General features: G+C 39.9%; 1 protein-coding gene across 7 annotated transcripts in view; it reads left to right on the top strand.

Moving 5' to 3' along the window:
* DOCK4 (dedicator of cytokinesis 4) overlaps positions 1-15,163 on the top strand; it is a 487,797-nt gene that overhangs the window by 331,138 nt on the left and 141,496 nt on the right. For all 7 annotated transcript variants that reach the window (XM_078343204.1, XM_078343205.1, XM_002751762.7 and 4 more), the window contains exons 17-21: positions 5,898-6,054; positions 10,690-10,787; positions 10,898-10,981; positions 11,157-11,257; positions 14,137-14,218. In XM_078343204.1, coding sequence (XP_078199330.1) covers positions 5,898-6,054; positions 10,690-10,787; positions 10,898-10,981; positions 11,157-11,257; positions 14,137-14,218 — 522 coding nt within the window. The remainder of the gene's footprint in view (positions 1-5,897; positions 6,055-10,689; positions 10,788-10,897; positions 10,982-11,156; positions 11,258-14,136; positions 14,219-15,163) is intronic.

Below are 15,163 nucleotides of genomic sequence, written 5' to 3'. Positions count from 1 at the left end.
ATGGATATCCAATTTTCCCAGCACCATTTATCAAAGAGACTGTCTTTTCCCCAATGTAAGTTCTTGGCACCTTTGTCAAAGATGAATTCACTGTAGGTGTGTGGATTTGTTTCTAGGTTCTCTGTTCTGTTCCATTGGTCTATGTGTCTGTTTTCATGTCAGTACCATGCTGTTTCAGTTACTATAGCTCTGTGGTAGAATTCAAAGTAAGGTAGAGATCCAAGATGGCTGATTGCTAACAGCTCAGGATTGTAGCTCCCAGTGAAAGCGCAGAGAATGAGAGGACGCCGTGAGCCGAATTCTCATCGCTCACGGACCAGAAGATTCGCAGTGGAGGAGCCCAGCGGTTGCCAGTGTGACTCTTGTGGCTGATGCCTCAGTGCGGCAGCTCTTTGTGCAGAGTAAACGGGACTGGTTCCCCTACTGACCGATGCTTGGAGCTCCAAGAAGGCAGAGCCACTTGTTATGGACTCAAGAAGGAAGCCAGACTGGAGATTCCCAGGCAGAAGAGCACCATCAGTCTTATCGCTGCTGTTTTGTCCGGCGCAGTGGGTTGCTCAGATTTTAGCACTGGGAATCAATAAATTGGACGTCCACTCAGAACTCTAATTAGAAAGGCTGTAATTGTAAAGATGACAGATGGATAAATTCATAATAAAGGGAAGAAACCAGCCTAAAAAGGCCAAGAATACCTAAAATCAGAACGCCTCTCCCTCTGCAGGGGATTGCAGCTCCTCATCAGCAATGGAACAAGCCCTGATGGAAAAGGACTGTGTTCCATTATCTGAAGCTAAAGTAGGCTTCAGAAGGTGGATGATAAGAAACTTCTGGGAGTTAAAAGAACTTGTTCTAACCCAATGTAAAGAAACTAAAAACTTTGAAAAAAGGTTTGACGAAATGCTAAAAAGAATAGACAATATAGAGAGGAATATAAATGAACTAACGGAGTTGAGAAATACAACACGAGAACTCAGTGAAATATGCATAAGTTTGAATAGCCGAATTGATCAAGCAGAAGAAAGGATATCAGAGGTCAAAACCAACTTAACGAAATAAAATGAGAAGACAAGAATAGAGAAAAAAGGATAAAAAGGAATGAGCAAAGTCTTCAAGAAATATGGGACTAAGTGAAAAGACCTAATCTACGTTTGATAGGTGTACCTGAATGTGATGGAGAGAATGAATCCAAGCTGGAAAATACTCTTCAGGATATTATCCAGGAAAATTTTCCCAATCTAGCAAAGCAGGACACTATTTAACCCCAGGTAATACAGAGAACACCACAGAGATATTCCTCAAGAAGAGCAACCCCAAGGCACATAATCATTAGATTCACCAGGGTTGAAATGAAGGAGAAAATACTAAGGGCAGCCAGAGAGAAAGGTCAGATTACCCACAAAGGGAAGCCTATTAGACTTACAGCATATCTCTCAGTGGAAACCCTACAAGCCAGAAGAGAGTGGGGGCCAATATTCAACATCCTTAAAGAACAGAACTTTCAGCCCAGAATTTCATATCCTGCCAAACTAAGCTTCAAAATTGAAGGAAAAATAAAATCTTTTATGAACAAGCAAGTACTCAGAGATTTTATTACCACCAGGCCTGCTTTACAAGAACTTCTGAAAGAAGCATTATACACAGAAAGGAACAACTAGTATTAGCCTTTCTAAAAATATACCAAAAAGTAAAGAACATCAACATGAAGAATTTACATCCATGAATGGATAAAATAGCCAGTTAACATCAAATGGCAGTAACCCTAAATTTAAATAGACTAAATCTCCCAATCAAAAGATACAGCCAAAACCTAACAGTATACTACATCCAGACCCATTTTATATCCAAAGATACACAAAGACTCAAAACAAAGGGTTGGAGAAAGATTTACCACCAAATGGAGAGCAAAAATAAATAAATAAACAAAAAGCAGGAGTTGCAATTCTTGCATTTGATAAAATAGATTTCAAAGCAACAAAGATACAGTGGTAAAAGGATCAATGCAACAATAAGAGCTAATGATCCTAACACCCAGATACATAAGACCCATAAAGAGATTTAGACTCAACGAAACAGAAAATTAATAAGGACATCCAGGACTTGAACTCAGATCCGGAACAAGTAAACTTAATAAATATTTATAGAGCTCTCCACTTTAAATACACAAAATATACATTCTCCACTTTAAATACACAAAATATTGATCGACCATTATTAATACTCATTTTTAGAATAAAGCTACATTCCCTTTCTCTCTCCCTCTTTTTCTTCCTCTTTCTTCCTCTCCTTCTCTCCTTATTTTTTTCTTTCAAAAAAAAAAAAAAAAAAGAATTTAAAGTAAGGTAAGGCCAGTTATTTTTGATTTGTTCATCATTTAGTCTTTCTACTTAAGTAAAGAGTATTTTATACATCACAATTATGGTGTTATACTATGCTGTGTTTTTCTGTGTGGTTACTATTACCAGTGAGTTGTACTATTCTAAAATAAAGTTTTTTTTTCTTTTTTTGTTTTGTTTTATTTTCCTTTAGCACTTTATTTTTTATTTATTTATTTTTTTTAGACAGAATCTCACTTTGTTGCCAGGTGCTTCTTGGCTCACTGCAACCTCCGCCTCCTGGGTTCAAGCAATTCTCCTGCCTCAGCCTCCTGAGTAGCTGGGATTACAGGTGCATGCCACCATGCCCAGCTAATTTTTGTATTTTTAGTAGAGATGGAGTTTCAACATGTTGGCCATAATGGTCTCGATCTCTTGACCTTGTGATCTGCCCGCCTCGGCCTCCCAAAGTGTTGGGATTATAGGCATGAGCCACTGCGCCTCTCCTCCTTTAGCCCTTTAAATGTGTCATGCCACTCTGTCTTGGTCTTAAGGTTTTCACTGAATAATCTGCTGACAGATGTATTGGAGCTCTATTGTATGTTATTTGTTTCTTTTCTCTCGCTTCTTTTAGGATCCTTTTTTCATCCTTGACCTTTGGGAGTTTGATTATTAAATGCTTCTTTGGGTTAAATCTGCTCGGTGTTCTGTAACTTTCTTGTACTTGAATGTCGATATCTTTCTCCAGGTTGGGAAGTTCTCTGTTATTATCCCTTCAAAGAAACTTTTTAGCACCATCTCTTTTTCTACCTCATCTTTAAGGCCAGTAACTCAGATTTGCACTGGTTGAGGCTATTTTCTAGATATTGTAGGAGTCTGTCATCGTTTTCTATTCTTTTTTCTTTTGTCTTCTCTGTGTATTTTCAAATGACCTGTCTTCAAGCTCCCCAATTCTTTCTTCTGCTTTATCAGTTCTGCTAATTAGGAGATTGATGCATTCTTCAGCATGTCAATTGCATTTTTCAATTCTAGAATTTCTGCTTGATTCTTTTTAACTATTTCAATCTCTTTGTTAAATTTAATCTCATAGAATTCTGAATTCCTTCTCTATTATCTCAGATTTCTCTGAGTTTCTTCAAAACAGCTGTTGAATTATCTGTCTGAGTTTGTGGTAAATGCTGCCAGACTTGAGACTTACCCTGCTCCCCTCTCATCCAGGGCAGGTCCAGAAATGCTATCCAAGAGCCTATGCCTGTACTGGGGACCCCAAGAGCCTGCTTGGTTCTCTTCCCCACTGTGGCTGAGCTGGTACCTAAGGTACAAGACGAAGTCCCCTTTACTTTTTCCTCTGCTTTTCTCAAACAGAAGGAATATTTCACTGTAGTCATCACAGCTGGGCATGTGCTGGGTCACACCTGAAGCCAGGACGTCTCAGAGCCCAAGGCCAGCAGCATACTCCCTGGGTATCACTGCTGGTTATTTAGGGCCTAAGGGGTCTTTAGTTAGTAGGAGAGAATCCTGCCAGAATTGAGTCATTCCCTTCAAAGCAGTTGGTTCCCTTTTGACCTAGGATGGATGTAAGAAATATCATCTAAGCCTAGAATAGGGGCCTCATGACTCTGTCCAGTGCCCTACCCTGCTGTGGCTGAGCTGGTAACCAGGATGCAAAACAAAGTCCTCTTTACTATTCACTCTTCTCTCCTTAAACCAAAAGAAAGGGTTACTTTTCTTGCTGCAAGCTGCGCTCCCTGGAGTTGGAGGAGGGATGGTGCCGGATTTACTATTCCCTTACTCATGCCAGCAGGTGTCTCCCTAGGTCACATGCCACCCTAGTCCACTAACTCTAAGCCCAGCCTAACACTAGGAATTGTCTAGGAATTGCTGTCCTTGTCTCCTAGACTGCCTTTCAAGTTTACCTAGGACCCCAGAGCACTTCAGCCCAATCCCATGGTAACAAGAAACTCAGATTCCAACTGCTGAGATGGTGATTCCCTTCCGGCTAGGGCTAGTTTCATTGCTCCCTCCTTGCATGGGCACTGTCTGAGCCCAGAACAGCTTTATTTTCTACTCAATGACAGGGCAGCACTGAATTCTATGCAAAGTCCTCCAGTCACTGCACTCTCCCACCAACTTGCACAGATTTTTTTTTCTCCGTGCTGCATAACTAGTACTGGGGATGGGAGAGGGGCAGGGGATGGGAGACGGCATCAGAGATTCAGAACTGTCTCTTCTGCCCTCCTCAATGCCTTTTTCAGGGACATGAAGTTAAAACCAGGTTCTGTGTTTGCTCACCTGATTTTTGATTCTTGTGATAGTGCTTTTCTGTGTGTAGATAATTGTTAAAATTTGGTGCTCTGGGGTGGGTGCAGGGGAACAAGCAGTGTAGGCTTCTGTTCAACCATCTTGGTCTACTTCATATTTATTTTTAATCTACTTATTTTCAGTTAATGATTTTCCAATCACTACATTTTTTATATCATGTAGAACTTAGTCAATGTGCAGGTTTTTAAAAAGTCGGACACATCAGCAGGTTTGCTCAAATCTAGGACCATATGTTGCATCTGGCTATCTATTTAAGTGTTGTTTAATCTAGAACGGTCCCTTTTTTGGCAACACTGACTTAAAGATTAAGACCAGGCTTCTTACAGAAAACCCCCATCTTTTGGATTCTCTGGTTTCTTCCCGTAGTGTTGCTGAACATGTTGCTCTCTCTCTTGTGTTTCCTGTGATGTGGAAGTTGAATCTAGATGTGATGGACTTGGGTTCTGCACTTTTGCTAAGAATGCATTGTAGGTGATGATATGTGTCTTTGCATTACCCTGCATTGGTGTAATGACAGCTCGATTCCCCCACATGCAGTTATATTTGTCTTCTTGCCAGTAGGACGTAATCTGTATGTTGGCACATTGGCATCATATGAACATCTGATTCCTCAACAATTCTGCTGGTTTTAGCACTAAGCAACAATCGTTAACTAAAATAATTACAGCAGGGATTTGAAATTATATTTTCTAAGCCTGTAATTGCTTTTACATGTGTTAGCTGGCATTTTCTGTGAAAGTAGAGATTTCCCTCACATAGTGGGACTCTTAAATTATCATACCCGAAATATCTTTTAACTGCCAGTTTTCAAAGTAAGGAACTGTTTAACAGCTGCCTCAGATGAGATGTTGGAAGAATTTAAGCATTTTTCACTGCAAATATGATGTATTGATCATTTTCAGTATATCAGGACTGCGTTAAAGGCTTTATATAACCTAATTCTTATGACAACACAATGAGATTTTAGAGAAGATAACGGAAACAGTATGTGGTTAAATAATTTGATATGGTGTGTTCACTCACATGGGAGTGACAGAGCTGGGATTGCAAACTCAAATTGATCTTAGTCCGAAAATCCATGCTTAATTCTTCTATACGGTTTTTTTGTTTTTGTTTTTGCATTTTACTTAAAAGCCAAATTCTACTTGTAATGCTGTTTGGAATGTTGCCCAGTTTATAAACACTAGTAATATAAATTATGCTTTATAATTCTTATGAGATCTCTTCCCCTTCCCTTATTTTTTTTTTTTATATTTTTAACAGTGTGAAGAAAACACAAACCTTCAGGATACTACCCGCTACCTCAAACTTCCCTTTTCCAAGGGCATTTTCCTTGGGAATAATAATCAAGCCATGAAGGCCACAAAGGAGTCTTTTTGTATTACATCCTTTCTCTGTTCCACAAAACTCACACAAAATGGTAATGTATAATATTTTATTTGAAAGCCCTAGCACTAATAATCATGTAAATTTTGGTACGCTCAGTAAACACCAAAGTTATAGTTAAGAACTTTACATTAGAACAATTATTGATCCTTCTGTTTATGATTTCTAATAAAATGGAAATAAATGTGACATAGTGATCTGTTGAATGCATGCCATTTAAGAAGGACTTCAAAATTATCCCAGTATTGAAAAACAAGTACACAACTTTTCAAATAAACCATCAAAACCCAGCTGGTTAAAAAAAAAAAAAAAAAAGAGGGAAATACCAACACCTTAATCTTGTGCTTTATAGCTCCATAAACAGTGCTAATTGCAGGCTTTAGAATAAAGGCTGTTCTTTGTTTAATTAGATGCATATTGCTTTTCAGTTCTAGCATTACTTTTTATGTCAGTGATTGCTTAGCAAGTTATGATTAATAAAGCAAGCTCTTCTTGGCAAATTGCTATGAAAACATCTTCTGTAATGAAGGAAGTAAATTAAACATTTTTGAGTTCTTTATCGTTGCCATATAAGACTTCTGGCTAGCACCCTGAATGCTACATTAATAAGTTAGATTCATTATGTTGAGAAGAATCACTTTATAATGAGGTATTGTGTCTCATAAAAACCTGTGCCTAAACATGTGTGCTGTTAATTGTTCTTTCTTAGTTCCTTCTTCTGTGTCAGAGATCAGCATTTGTAGAAGGAAACATTTCTTCTTTTAGATCTTAGTCTCAGAAAAAAAGCAAAATGTAGCATTAAAATACTGACCACTTTTAAAACACCTCTCAATTTCAACATTCATTGCTACTGTATTTATTTAGGACACCAAGTTAAGATATGTCATGTTATACCAGGCTTTGTCAGCATTAGGTAGTTAATGATTTTACTCAAATAAAATCTCCATTGGCATAATTCAACAAATGATTATAAAGCATTTACCAAATCTCAGGTATTTTTTATGAGGCCAGTTTACCCCCACAGAAATTATGAAGTAATAAAATCAACCTCTTACTGACATCCTTAAACAGAAATTTTTATTTACCCTATGTGGATTAGTTGTGTGTGTGTGTGTGTGTGTGTGTGTGTGTGTGTAGCAGAGTTTACATTCATGTTGAACTGAATTTCCCTGATAGAATATTTGGGAGTTATATTGCTTATCTATTGCAGCTGTAACAGTTACCACAAATTTATTGGCTTAAAACAGTACAGATTTATTATCTTGCAGTTCTGCAGGTCAGAAATCCAAAATCAGTTCCCCTGAGCTAAAATCAAGGTGGCAGCAGGGCTGCATTCCTCCTGGAATAGAAAGAATCCATTTCTTTACGCTTCATAGCTTTAGAGGCCACCTGCATTCCTTGGCTCATGGCCCCTTCTTCCATCTTCAAAGCCAGAAGCATCTCCACATCTCTGGGACTCTGACCGTCTTACATCTTTTAAGGACCCTTTTGATTACATTGAGCTGGATAATCCAGTGTAATCTCCCTGTTTTAAGATCTTTAATCACATCTGTACAGTCTTCTTCTGCTGTGTGAGGGAAACATAGTCCCTCCGAATTCTCGGAACCTGTTCCTCCATCAGCTTCCAACAGGTTCCAAGAATTAGGACATCTTTTGAGCCATTATTCTGTCTACCACACAGGTAAACCTAACAATAGATTCTCTTCCATTAAAATGTTTGGTCCTACGTAAGGAATTTGTGCTGATTGTAGGGTTTAGGATGTTAGACACACTTATGCAAGTAAGACAGAGAGAAACAAATCCTGAAAATTAGAAGTTGCTACTTCTTAAAAGTAGAGAATATTTTCAGGTAAATATGAGTAAATAACAATTTATGAAATAATTATATTAAACATCTCCCTATATGGAAAGTGGGATAAGACTTCCATGTAATGGTTGGCTCATTTTTGGAGACGGATAAGTGCTTCATTATTATTTTGACTTTGATTAGCCTTGTCAATGTGAAACAGCTCAAAATGAGCCAGGAAATGAATGGCATGTCTCAAGAGATGGGAAGGAGGAAGGAAATAAGTGGGTCTGTCTGAGATTTATATGCTAAACACACATCTCTGTGTCGATGTAATCCAGTTCCAAATTGGAATTAAATTGCTGTGTATTTATTTTTCTTGACTTGGAAAATATACAAATCTTATTTCTACTACAATTCAGCATTTAGTAAGTGATAGGATTTCTAGGAGCAGTTTCCTAGAACAGATTTACATTTCAGAATTCCTAAAGTGTGTCTGTCTGCACACTCTTTGTCCAACATGGATAGTGTACCAAGGCCAAGCACAGCACTATGCTGGGCATCTGTGACTGCCAGATCAAGTAGAGATTTTAAGGTTCAGAGGTTTAGCAGTCATGACAACCTCCTATTTTATAGCTCTTGGTATGTTAGATACATAATATACACCTAATAAATGCTTGTTAAATGGAAGGTGGAAATTTGTATTTTCTGTGATAGGTTATAGCTCCTAACTTGCCACTAACATCCTTAGATGGCAAAAGCAAAAACTTAGGATACAGCAATTTTGCCTAAACTGTAAGTACTTTGCATACATGATTAATTACATCCAGATGGACATAGCTACTGGGCTTTTCCACATGCTCCATCATGAACAGTCTAGAGATTCATCAGCCTCCTTGCAGGGAACATGGGCAGGCTCGTCCTGACTCTTTGTTTGGACCCCTGTGTATTTTCCAGGCCTACTTACTTGGGCCCTAGTCCAGGTTCTCCACTGCTGCCACTTTGCGGTCAGCATAGCCACCTCCTTCCTCCCCACACTCCTTACGTTGAGCAGGGTCCTAGGGGACCCTACAACTGCCTCACTTTAAAGGAAGGGAAACAGAACACAAAACAGGAGTGAGAGCTGGGATGGGGGTGGAGTGGGAAGTGAGGAGTGAATGGCAAGGGAAATGCACTGGGGGATTATGAAAGAGAAGATGCAGGGGAGGCGAGGCCTCCTGAAGTGAGATGCAGGAAGTAGGAAGTAGGTGGGAGGGAGGCAGCAAACTGGAGAGAACAATAGAGCCTTGCCTTTGTTGCCCTGAGTCTCACTCTGTGGAAATACCTGATATGCCAAATATAACCAATCAGTTTTTAAAAGGTTTCAGTCATACCCCAGGATGTCTGAATTACATCTGAATATTAAACATTTTCAGGGTTTTTGGTTATGAAAACATCATAAATCTCTTTTCCAAAGTCAGTATTTTTTAAATCCCTTTATTTTTCTCATTCTAATTCCTCCTCCTCCTCCTCCTCTTACCCGTGTTTGTTGCAGATAAACATTCCTGTTTGGTACTGAATTCCTTACTATTAATAGTAAATCCTTTGTGAGGTTTTTCTCTTGAATCTGGCTTTGGTGGGGCTTGCTTCTGTTTCTCCTTGAGATTCTTAATGCTTTTCCTCACTTCCGTTCTCTATATTCTCTTTTTCTTTGTCATCTTACCTACTTTCTTGGTTTTGGTGGGTCTGGAGTTTTTGTTCCCTTAGTTATCTTTCTGTTTCTCAGAAAGTTCCATTTGGATTTCTGCTAAAACGGTGATTTGAAATTAATTTCCTGCTTCTCTGCCTGGAAATTTTGTCCTGGCTCCTCTCTCTGCCAGTCTAGTCTGGCAGTTCCACCAAGCCCTGAGGCTGGTTCTTCCAGGTCCCACTGCCCTGTGCATGCCTGGCACAAGCGAGCCTTGTCAGTTCTCACTGCCTTCATTGGCCCCCAGGTGCCAACTCTCCTTGCATGCTTTGGAGACTAATAACGCATGGACACCATCTCCCAGAGCCTTTCTAACTTCTGCCCAAGAACGATAAAGGAAGAGTGTATTCCCTCCCCAGGCGAACAGGTTCTCTGAGGACCTACTGGACTAAGGCCCACACATCTGTTTAGGAAAGGATTAAAGAGTGGGGCTCTGCACTTACCTGGACACTGGGACGGCAGATAGCCCATGGAGTCCAGGACCTGCTCTTCTCTGGTTGAGGGCTCCCTGAATGATCTGATAAATCACTGGGCCTGTCATCATTCTTTTAGTCTGCAAGGTTTGGATCACATTGTCAAGAAGACTTTTGTTGCTGGGTGGAGTTGGTTGCTAGGCAGAATGCTATGTGCTAGGCACCCAAACAGGAATAAAGCAGGTTCCCAGCCCTCAAGAAACTCATCTTTCCAGGAGGAGGCAGCAAATTCGTCAACAAATATTTGTCACCTGCCAGCTTCGTTCTTGGTTTTGGGAATATAGTAGGGCCAAGGTTGGCATGGCTTTTTTCTCTTGGAGTTTAGAGTCTAGTTGAGGCATACACAAATACACCAACAACTGTAATGGTAAGGTATGTGATGTAGAAGCACGCAGAAGTGACAGTTAGCTCGAGATTTCAGAAAAGGCTTCCAAGATGAAGCAACATCTGACCTGAGGACTAAAGGGTGAGTAGGAGTTTGTAAGTCAAGAGCAGTGGGGAGGAAACAGAATGCAGTGTAATAAATGCCATCCTAGAGAGGGCTAATCATGGTTTGCCTGCAACTTGAGTGGCCAGGAGAGGGGAGCCACATGTGTTAAGAATTTTACTTTTATCAGCAGAACACTTTCATGTGAGGACCTGTTCTCTATTAAGGCAATTCATCTTCCTTTTCTGTTTTGAAAGGTGATATGCTTGATCTTTTGAAATGGAGAACCCACCCAGACAAGATCACTGGCTGTCTCTCTAAATTAAAAGAAATTGATGGCTCAGAGATAGTAAAGGTATATAGTATTTTGTTACCATTTTCCTTGCAGAGATTCATAAAATAAAGAACATTGGGAGGAAAAAGGCAGATAGTATCTTATTCATTCATTTACTACTTCTTTAACAGTTTCTGCAGGATACACTGGACACCTTATTTGGAATTTTAGATGAAAATTCCCAAAAATATGGGTCTAAAGTGTTTGACTCTTTGGTAAGTTCAACTTCCCTTAATTATATTTTAATTGTTTTGTCTCTCAATCTTGACTTTCATGAGGCTGGTTCAGAAATGTGTGCTTAATAATGTAAGAGTTTATTTTAAGAAAACCAAAAAAAGGGAAAACCTTGATTTGCATTCAGTTTTATAAAGCTCAATTTTCTCTTTTTAGGTTCACATAATAAATTTGCTGCAAGATAGCAAATTTCATCATTTTAAACCTGTAATGGACACTTATATTGAGAGTCATTTTGCTGGGGCACTTGCATACAGGTAAGGCCCTGTATCATGTAATTAGTTTAGAAGTGGTTCCTTTCAAGCTTTTCTCAGCAGAAGTGGCAATATAGGAAAATTTTAAAGGGAGTGTAGGAAGAAATGGAGCACAACTGAAGTGTCTCTTGAGATAGTCTCTTCCCTGCTCACACACCCTTTTTAAATGGCTAGAACTTATTTTGATTAAAAAGGGAAAAAAAGAACCTCCTGAATTCTATTCCTGAGCCCAAAAGTATAAAGTCTTTCCTTCTTGTCTCTGTTTCACTGGATATTCTTTGGTCTAAAATACCTGGTTATTTCACGTTGGCTGTTAAGAGTCTCACTCCATCTCTGTACTCCCTGGTGATTATAAATGTTCGTTAGAAAGAAATATGAATAGAAAACAACCTTTGTCTTCACACCTGCTAAAAGTCGTTCTTTGCCTGCCTTCACATGGGGAGGGAATACATGCTTCCTTTATCTTTCTTCAGCAGAAGTTAGAAAGGCTCTGGGAGATGGTGTCTGCCATTCTCACTCGGTGGAAATACCTGATATGCCAAATATAACCAATCATTTTAAAAAGGTTTCAGTCATACCCCAGGATATCTCAATTACATCTGAATATTAAACATTTTCAGGGGATTTGGTTATGAAAACATCATAAATCTCTTTTTCTTTTTTTTTTTTTTGGAAATGGAGTTTTGCTCTTGTTGCCCAGGCTGGAGTGCAATGGTGCAATCTCGGCTTACTGCAACCTCCACCTCCCTACTTCAACTGATTCTCCTGCCTCAGCTTCCCGAGTAGCTGAGGTTACAAGCGCATGCCACCACGCCCAGCTAATTTTGTATTCTTGGTAGAGATGGGGTTTCTCCATGTCAGACTGGTCTCGAACTCCTGACCTCAGGTGATTTGCCTGCCTCGGCCTCCCAAAGTGCTGGGATTACAGGCATGAGCCATTGTGCCCGGCCTAAATCTCTTTTTCAAAGAAAAAGAGAGCCTCATTTATCTGTTAGGATTTACTGAGTGCCAGCTGCTTCCCAGGCGCTCTACTTTATGCTAATGATGTAAAGACCTTGTCCCTGGCCTCAGGCAATTTAGTAATTGGGATCTGCCCTTTGATAGGAACTGCTATTTTAGCTGTGCCTCCTTTTCTACCAGCTCAGGTGATGCTGAAAAGTTATGAATCATGTTCAGCTTTGGCGAGTGCCTGCCTCCTCACAGCGTAGTTGATAATTGCCAGAGGCCACAGCTTCTCTCTCTTAGTTCAACAAATAACACCTCCCGGTCTGGCCCTGTTTAAATAGCCTTAGAATGTACCCCACTGTTCTGTCTCCCGGGTGCAATACCGTCATTGCTGTTCTCCCTTATTTCTACCTTATACTTTAAGTACCTTTGGGCATGCAGGTACCTGACTGTTCCCAGAGATAAATTTAAAAAGCATGAAATCAAGTTTGTATCCTTCCCCCCACCTATGTCATATGTAAAAGTTAGTAGGTAATCAGATAAGCATTTGATCCTGTTTACTTGGGTAAGATCTATGTCTCAAACATAGAAATGAAAAAAGGTATTTTGTTAGACGAGACCCTTCATCAGTGTGATTTTTTGCTGAGAGTGAAATGCAACAGCAGGAACAGTTTTGAAACACTGGCCAACTCGGCCTAACAATTTGGGCCTTAGTATGAGGAGGTTGCTGCTTCCAAGTGAAATTGTCTTTGGAAGCTAGAAAACAAGAGTGTAATTTCTCACATTTCTGGTTGGTCAGGAAAGCAGGATCTTAAAAAGATAAGTAAGGTTTGTGGAATCCTCTCCGGCTGGGGGTGATCAGAAACCCATTGGCATGTTATCTTAAAAAATAGCCCTCCCCCAGCATCTATCTGCCGGCACATCCAGGTATTCCCTGACTCAGAGAAACTTCGCTGTGTAAACCATTTCCTAGAAACCAAGAACGGGCTAGATGCAGTGGCTCATGCTTGTAATCCCAGCACTTTGGGGGCCAAGGTGGGCAGATATTTGAGGTAAGCCTGGCCAACATGGTGAAACCCTGCCTCTACTAAAAATACAAAAAAAAATTTAGGTGTGGTGATGCATGCTTGTCATTCCAGCTACTTGGGAGGCTGAGGCAGGAGAATTGCTGGAACCCAGGAGGGAGGTTCAGTGACCCAAGATTGTGCCACTGCACTCCAGTCTGGGTGAGAGAGTGAGACTCTGTCTCAAAAAAAAAAAAAAAAAAGGAAAAAAAAGAAACCAAGAACTGACCACAGTTCAAGGTGGTAAGACTGTCATCTTAAGAGTTGTGGGTTGCTGTTGTTTTTACATTTTAATTTCTTTTTTCAAAAAGGAAAAAAAATATCTTGGCCTTTCTAGAAATTCTCCTAAGACGCATATTGACATAAGCCATGTTCTTCTCACAGGTCAGAAAATTGGCTTGATAAATCCATGAGGTGTGCATTGGAGTGGGGAGGTATTGTCTCTGTCCCTCCTCCCCACCCCATTTTGCCTGCAGTCTAAAGATATTGCATCCAGCTGTTTACATGGTCACTGGGAACAAAGTCCCAATGAGTGAGTTTACAGTATTGACCATGACAGTCATACTGCTAGGCACTTGGTTGGCCAGAGTCCTTTTCTCCAATATTTATGTTCACCCATTTGGAGGTATTACCAGAAATAGCAGGGCTAATGGAATATGTCCAGATTGAGTGTTGTTTCTCTCATAAGCTTTGAAAAACGGTGGTGATGTTGAATTGCAGGCAGTAAAATTATTATACACCAGATTGACAGGAAAATGTGAGAACTAATGAGGAAAGAAGCCTCCTCATGATACAGCTAAATGTTGGATTTGTTGACTTTCAATTGAGAATTAGACCAATTCTACATTCTGGACATTTTCCCCTGTCTTTTAGAGATCTCATCAAAGTGCTCAAATGGTACGTGGACAGGATCACAGAAGCAGAGCGGCAAGAGCATATCCAGGAGGTGCTGAAGGTGACAACATGCTGTTGATAACAGATAGAAGAGTCTAACAAAGCTGTTGCATGCTGATGCTTAAACTAATTGGTTTCTCTACACAGACAGTAATGGGTGATGATATATTACTGACATTCCAATTCAATGAACTTAATCAGTTTGTGGCTGCCTGAATGCTGATGAAATTTGAAGGGGACTTTGCCAGGAACAGTTTCTACTGGAAACTGCTTGGAATTGAATCTTCATTTCTCTGGGCTCCAGAGCACTTGGAAGTGCAGTCTAAAACTAGCAGGAGAGGAAGGGTTTATGAGAGAAGACCATACAGGCGCAGTTAAGCTTAGGTCCTGGCTCTCGCTTCTACCAGCCTGACAGAGACCATTGGAGAATCATTTTTGTTAAATTTTAAGAGCAAATAGGGTGGCTTAGGAGGGATTCTAATGACGAAATCTGAGGCTTTACTAGGTCTCTGGCTTAACACTGCCCATGTTTCTGGGCACTGTATACTCAAGTTGTCTGTGGAAATACTAATTCCTTACTTGCAAACATGTTCAAAAAGTGTAGAAATTCTTAAAGGAATTATCCAGTAATAGTCCTGGTAGTCTTCTGATTCCTTTTGTTGAGGACCATCTTATTTGGAGTCAGTAGATTAAAGTAGACAATATCTACATTTTATGAAACAAGCATTTTGTGAATTATACGTTTGTCGCTTGGGACTGATTGAAGGTAAAATGCTAAGTGGCAAAAGTACTACTTGTCAAAACAATTTTTTTTAAAAGTCAGTTATGTTTTTGCTGACTGAATTTTAAAAACGTGTTCATCATACTCCAGAATTATAAAGTGTTTTTGTTTTTCTTTTAAGATGGAGTTTCACTCTTGTTGCCCAGGCTGGAGTGCAATAGCGTGATCTTGGCTCACCACCACCTCTGCCTCCCAGGTTCAAGCGATTCTCCTGCCTCAGCCTCC

The sequence above is a fragment of the Callithrix jacchus genome, chromosome 11 (assembly GCF_049354715.1).
Source record: "Callithrix jacchus isolate 240 chromosome 11, calJac240_pri, whole genome shotgun sequence".
Taxonomy (NCBI): domain Eukaryota; kingdom Metazoa; phylum Chordata; class Mammalia; order Primates; family Cebidae; genus Callithrix; species Callithrix jacchus.
The sequence above is the reverse complement of the archived record's forward strand: the minus strand, read 5'-3'. Positions and strand labels throughout refer to the sequence as shown.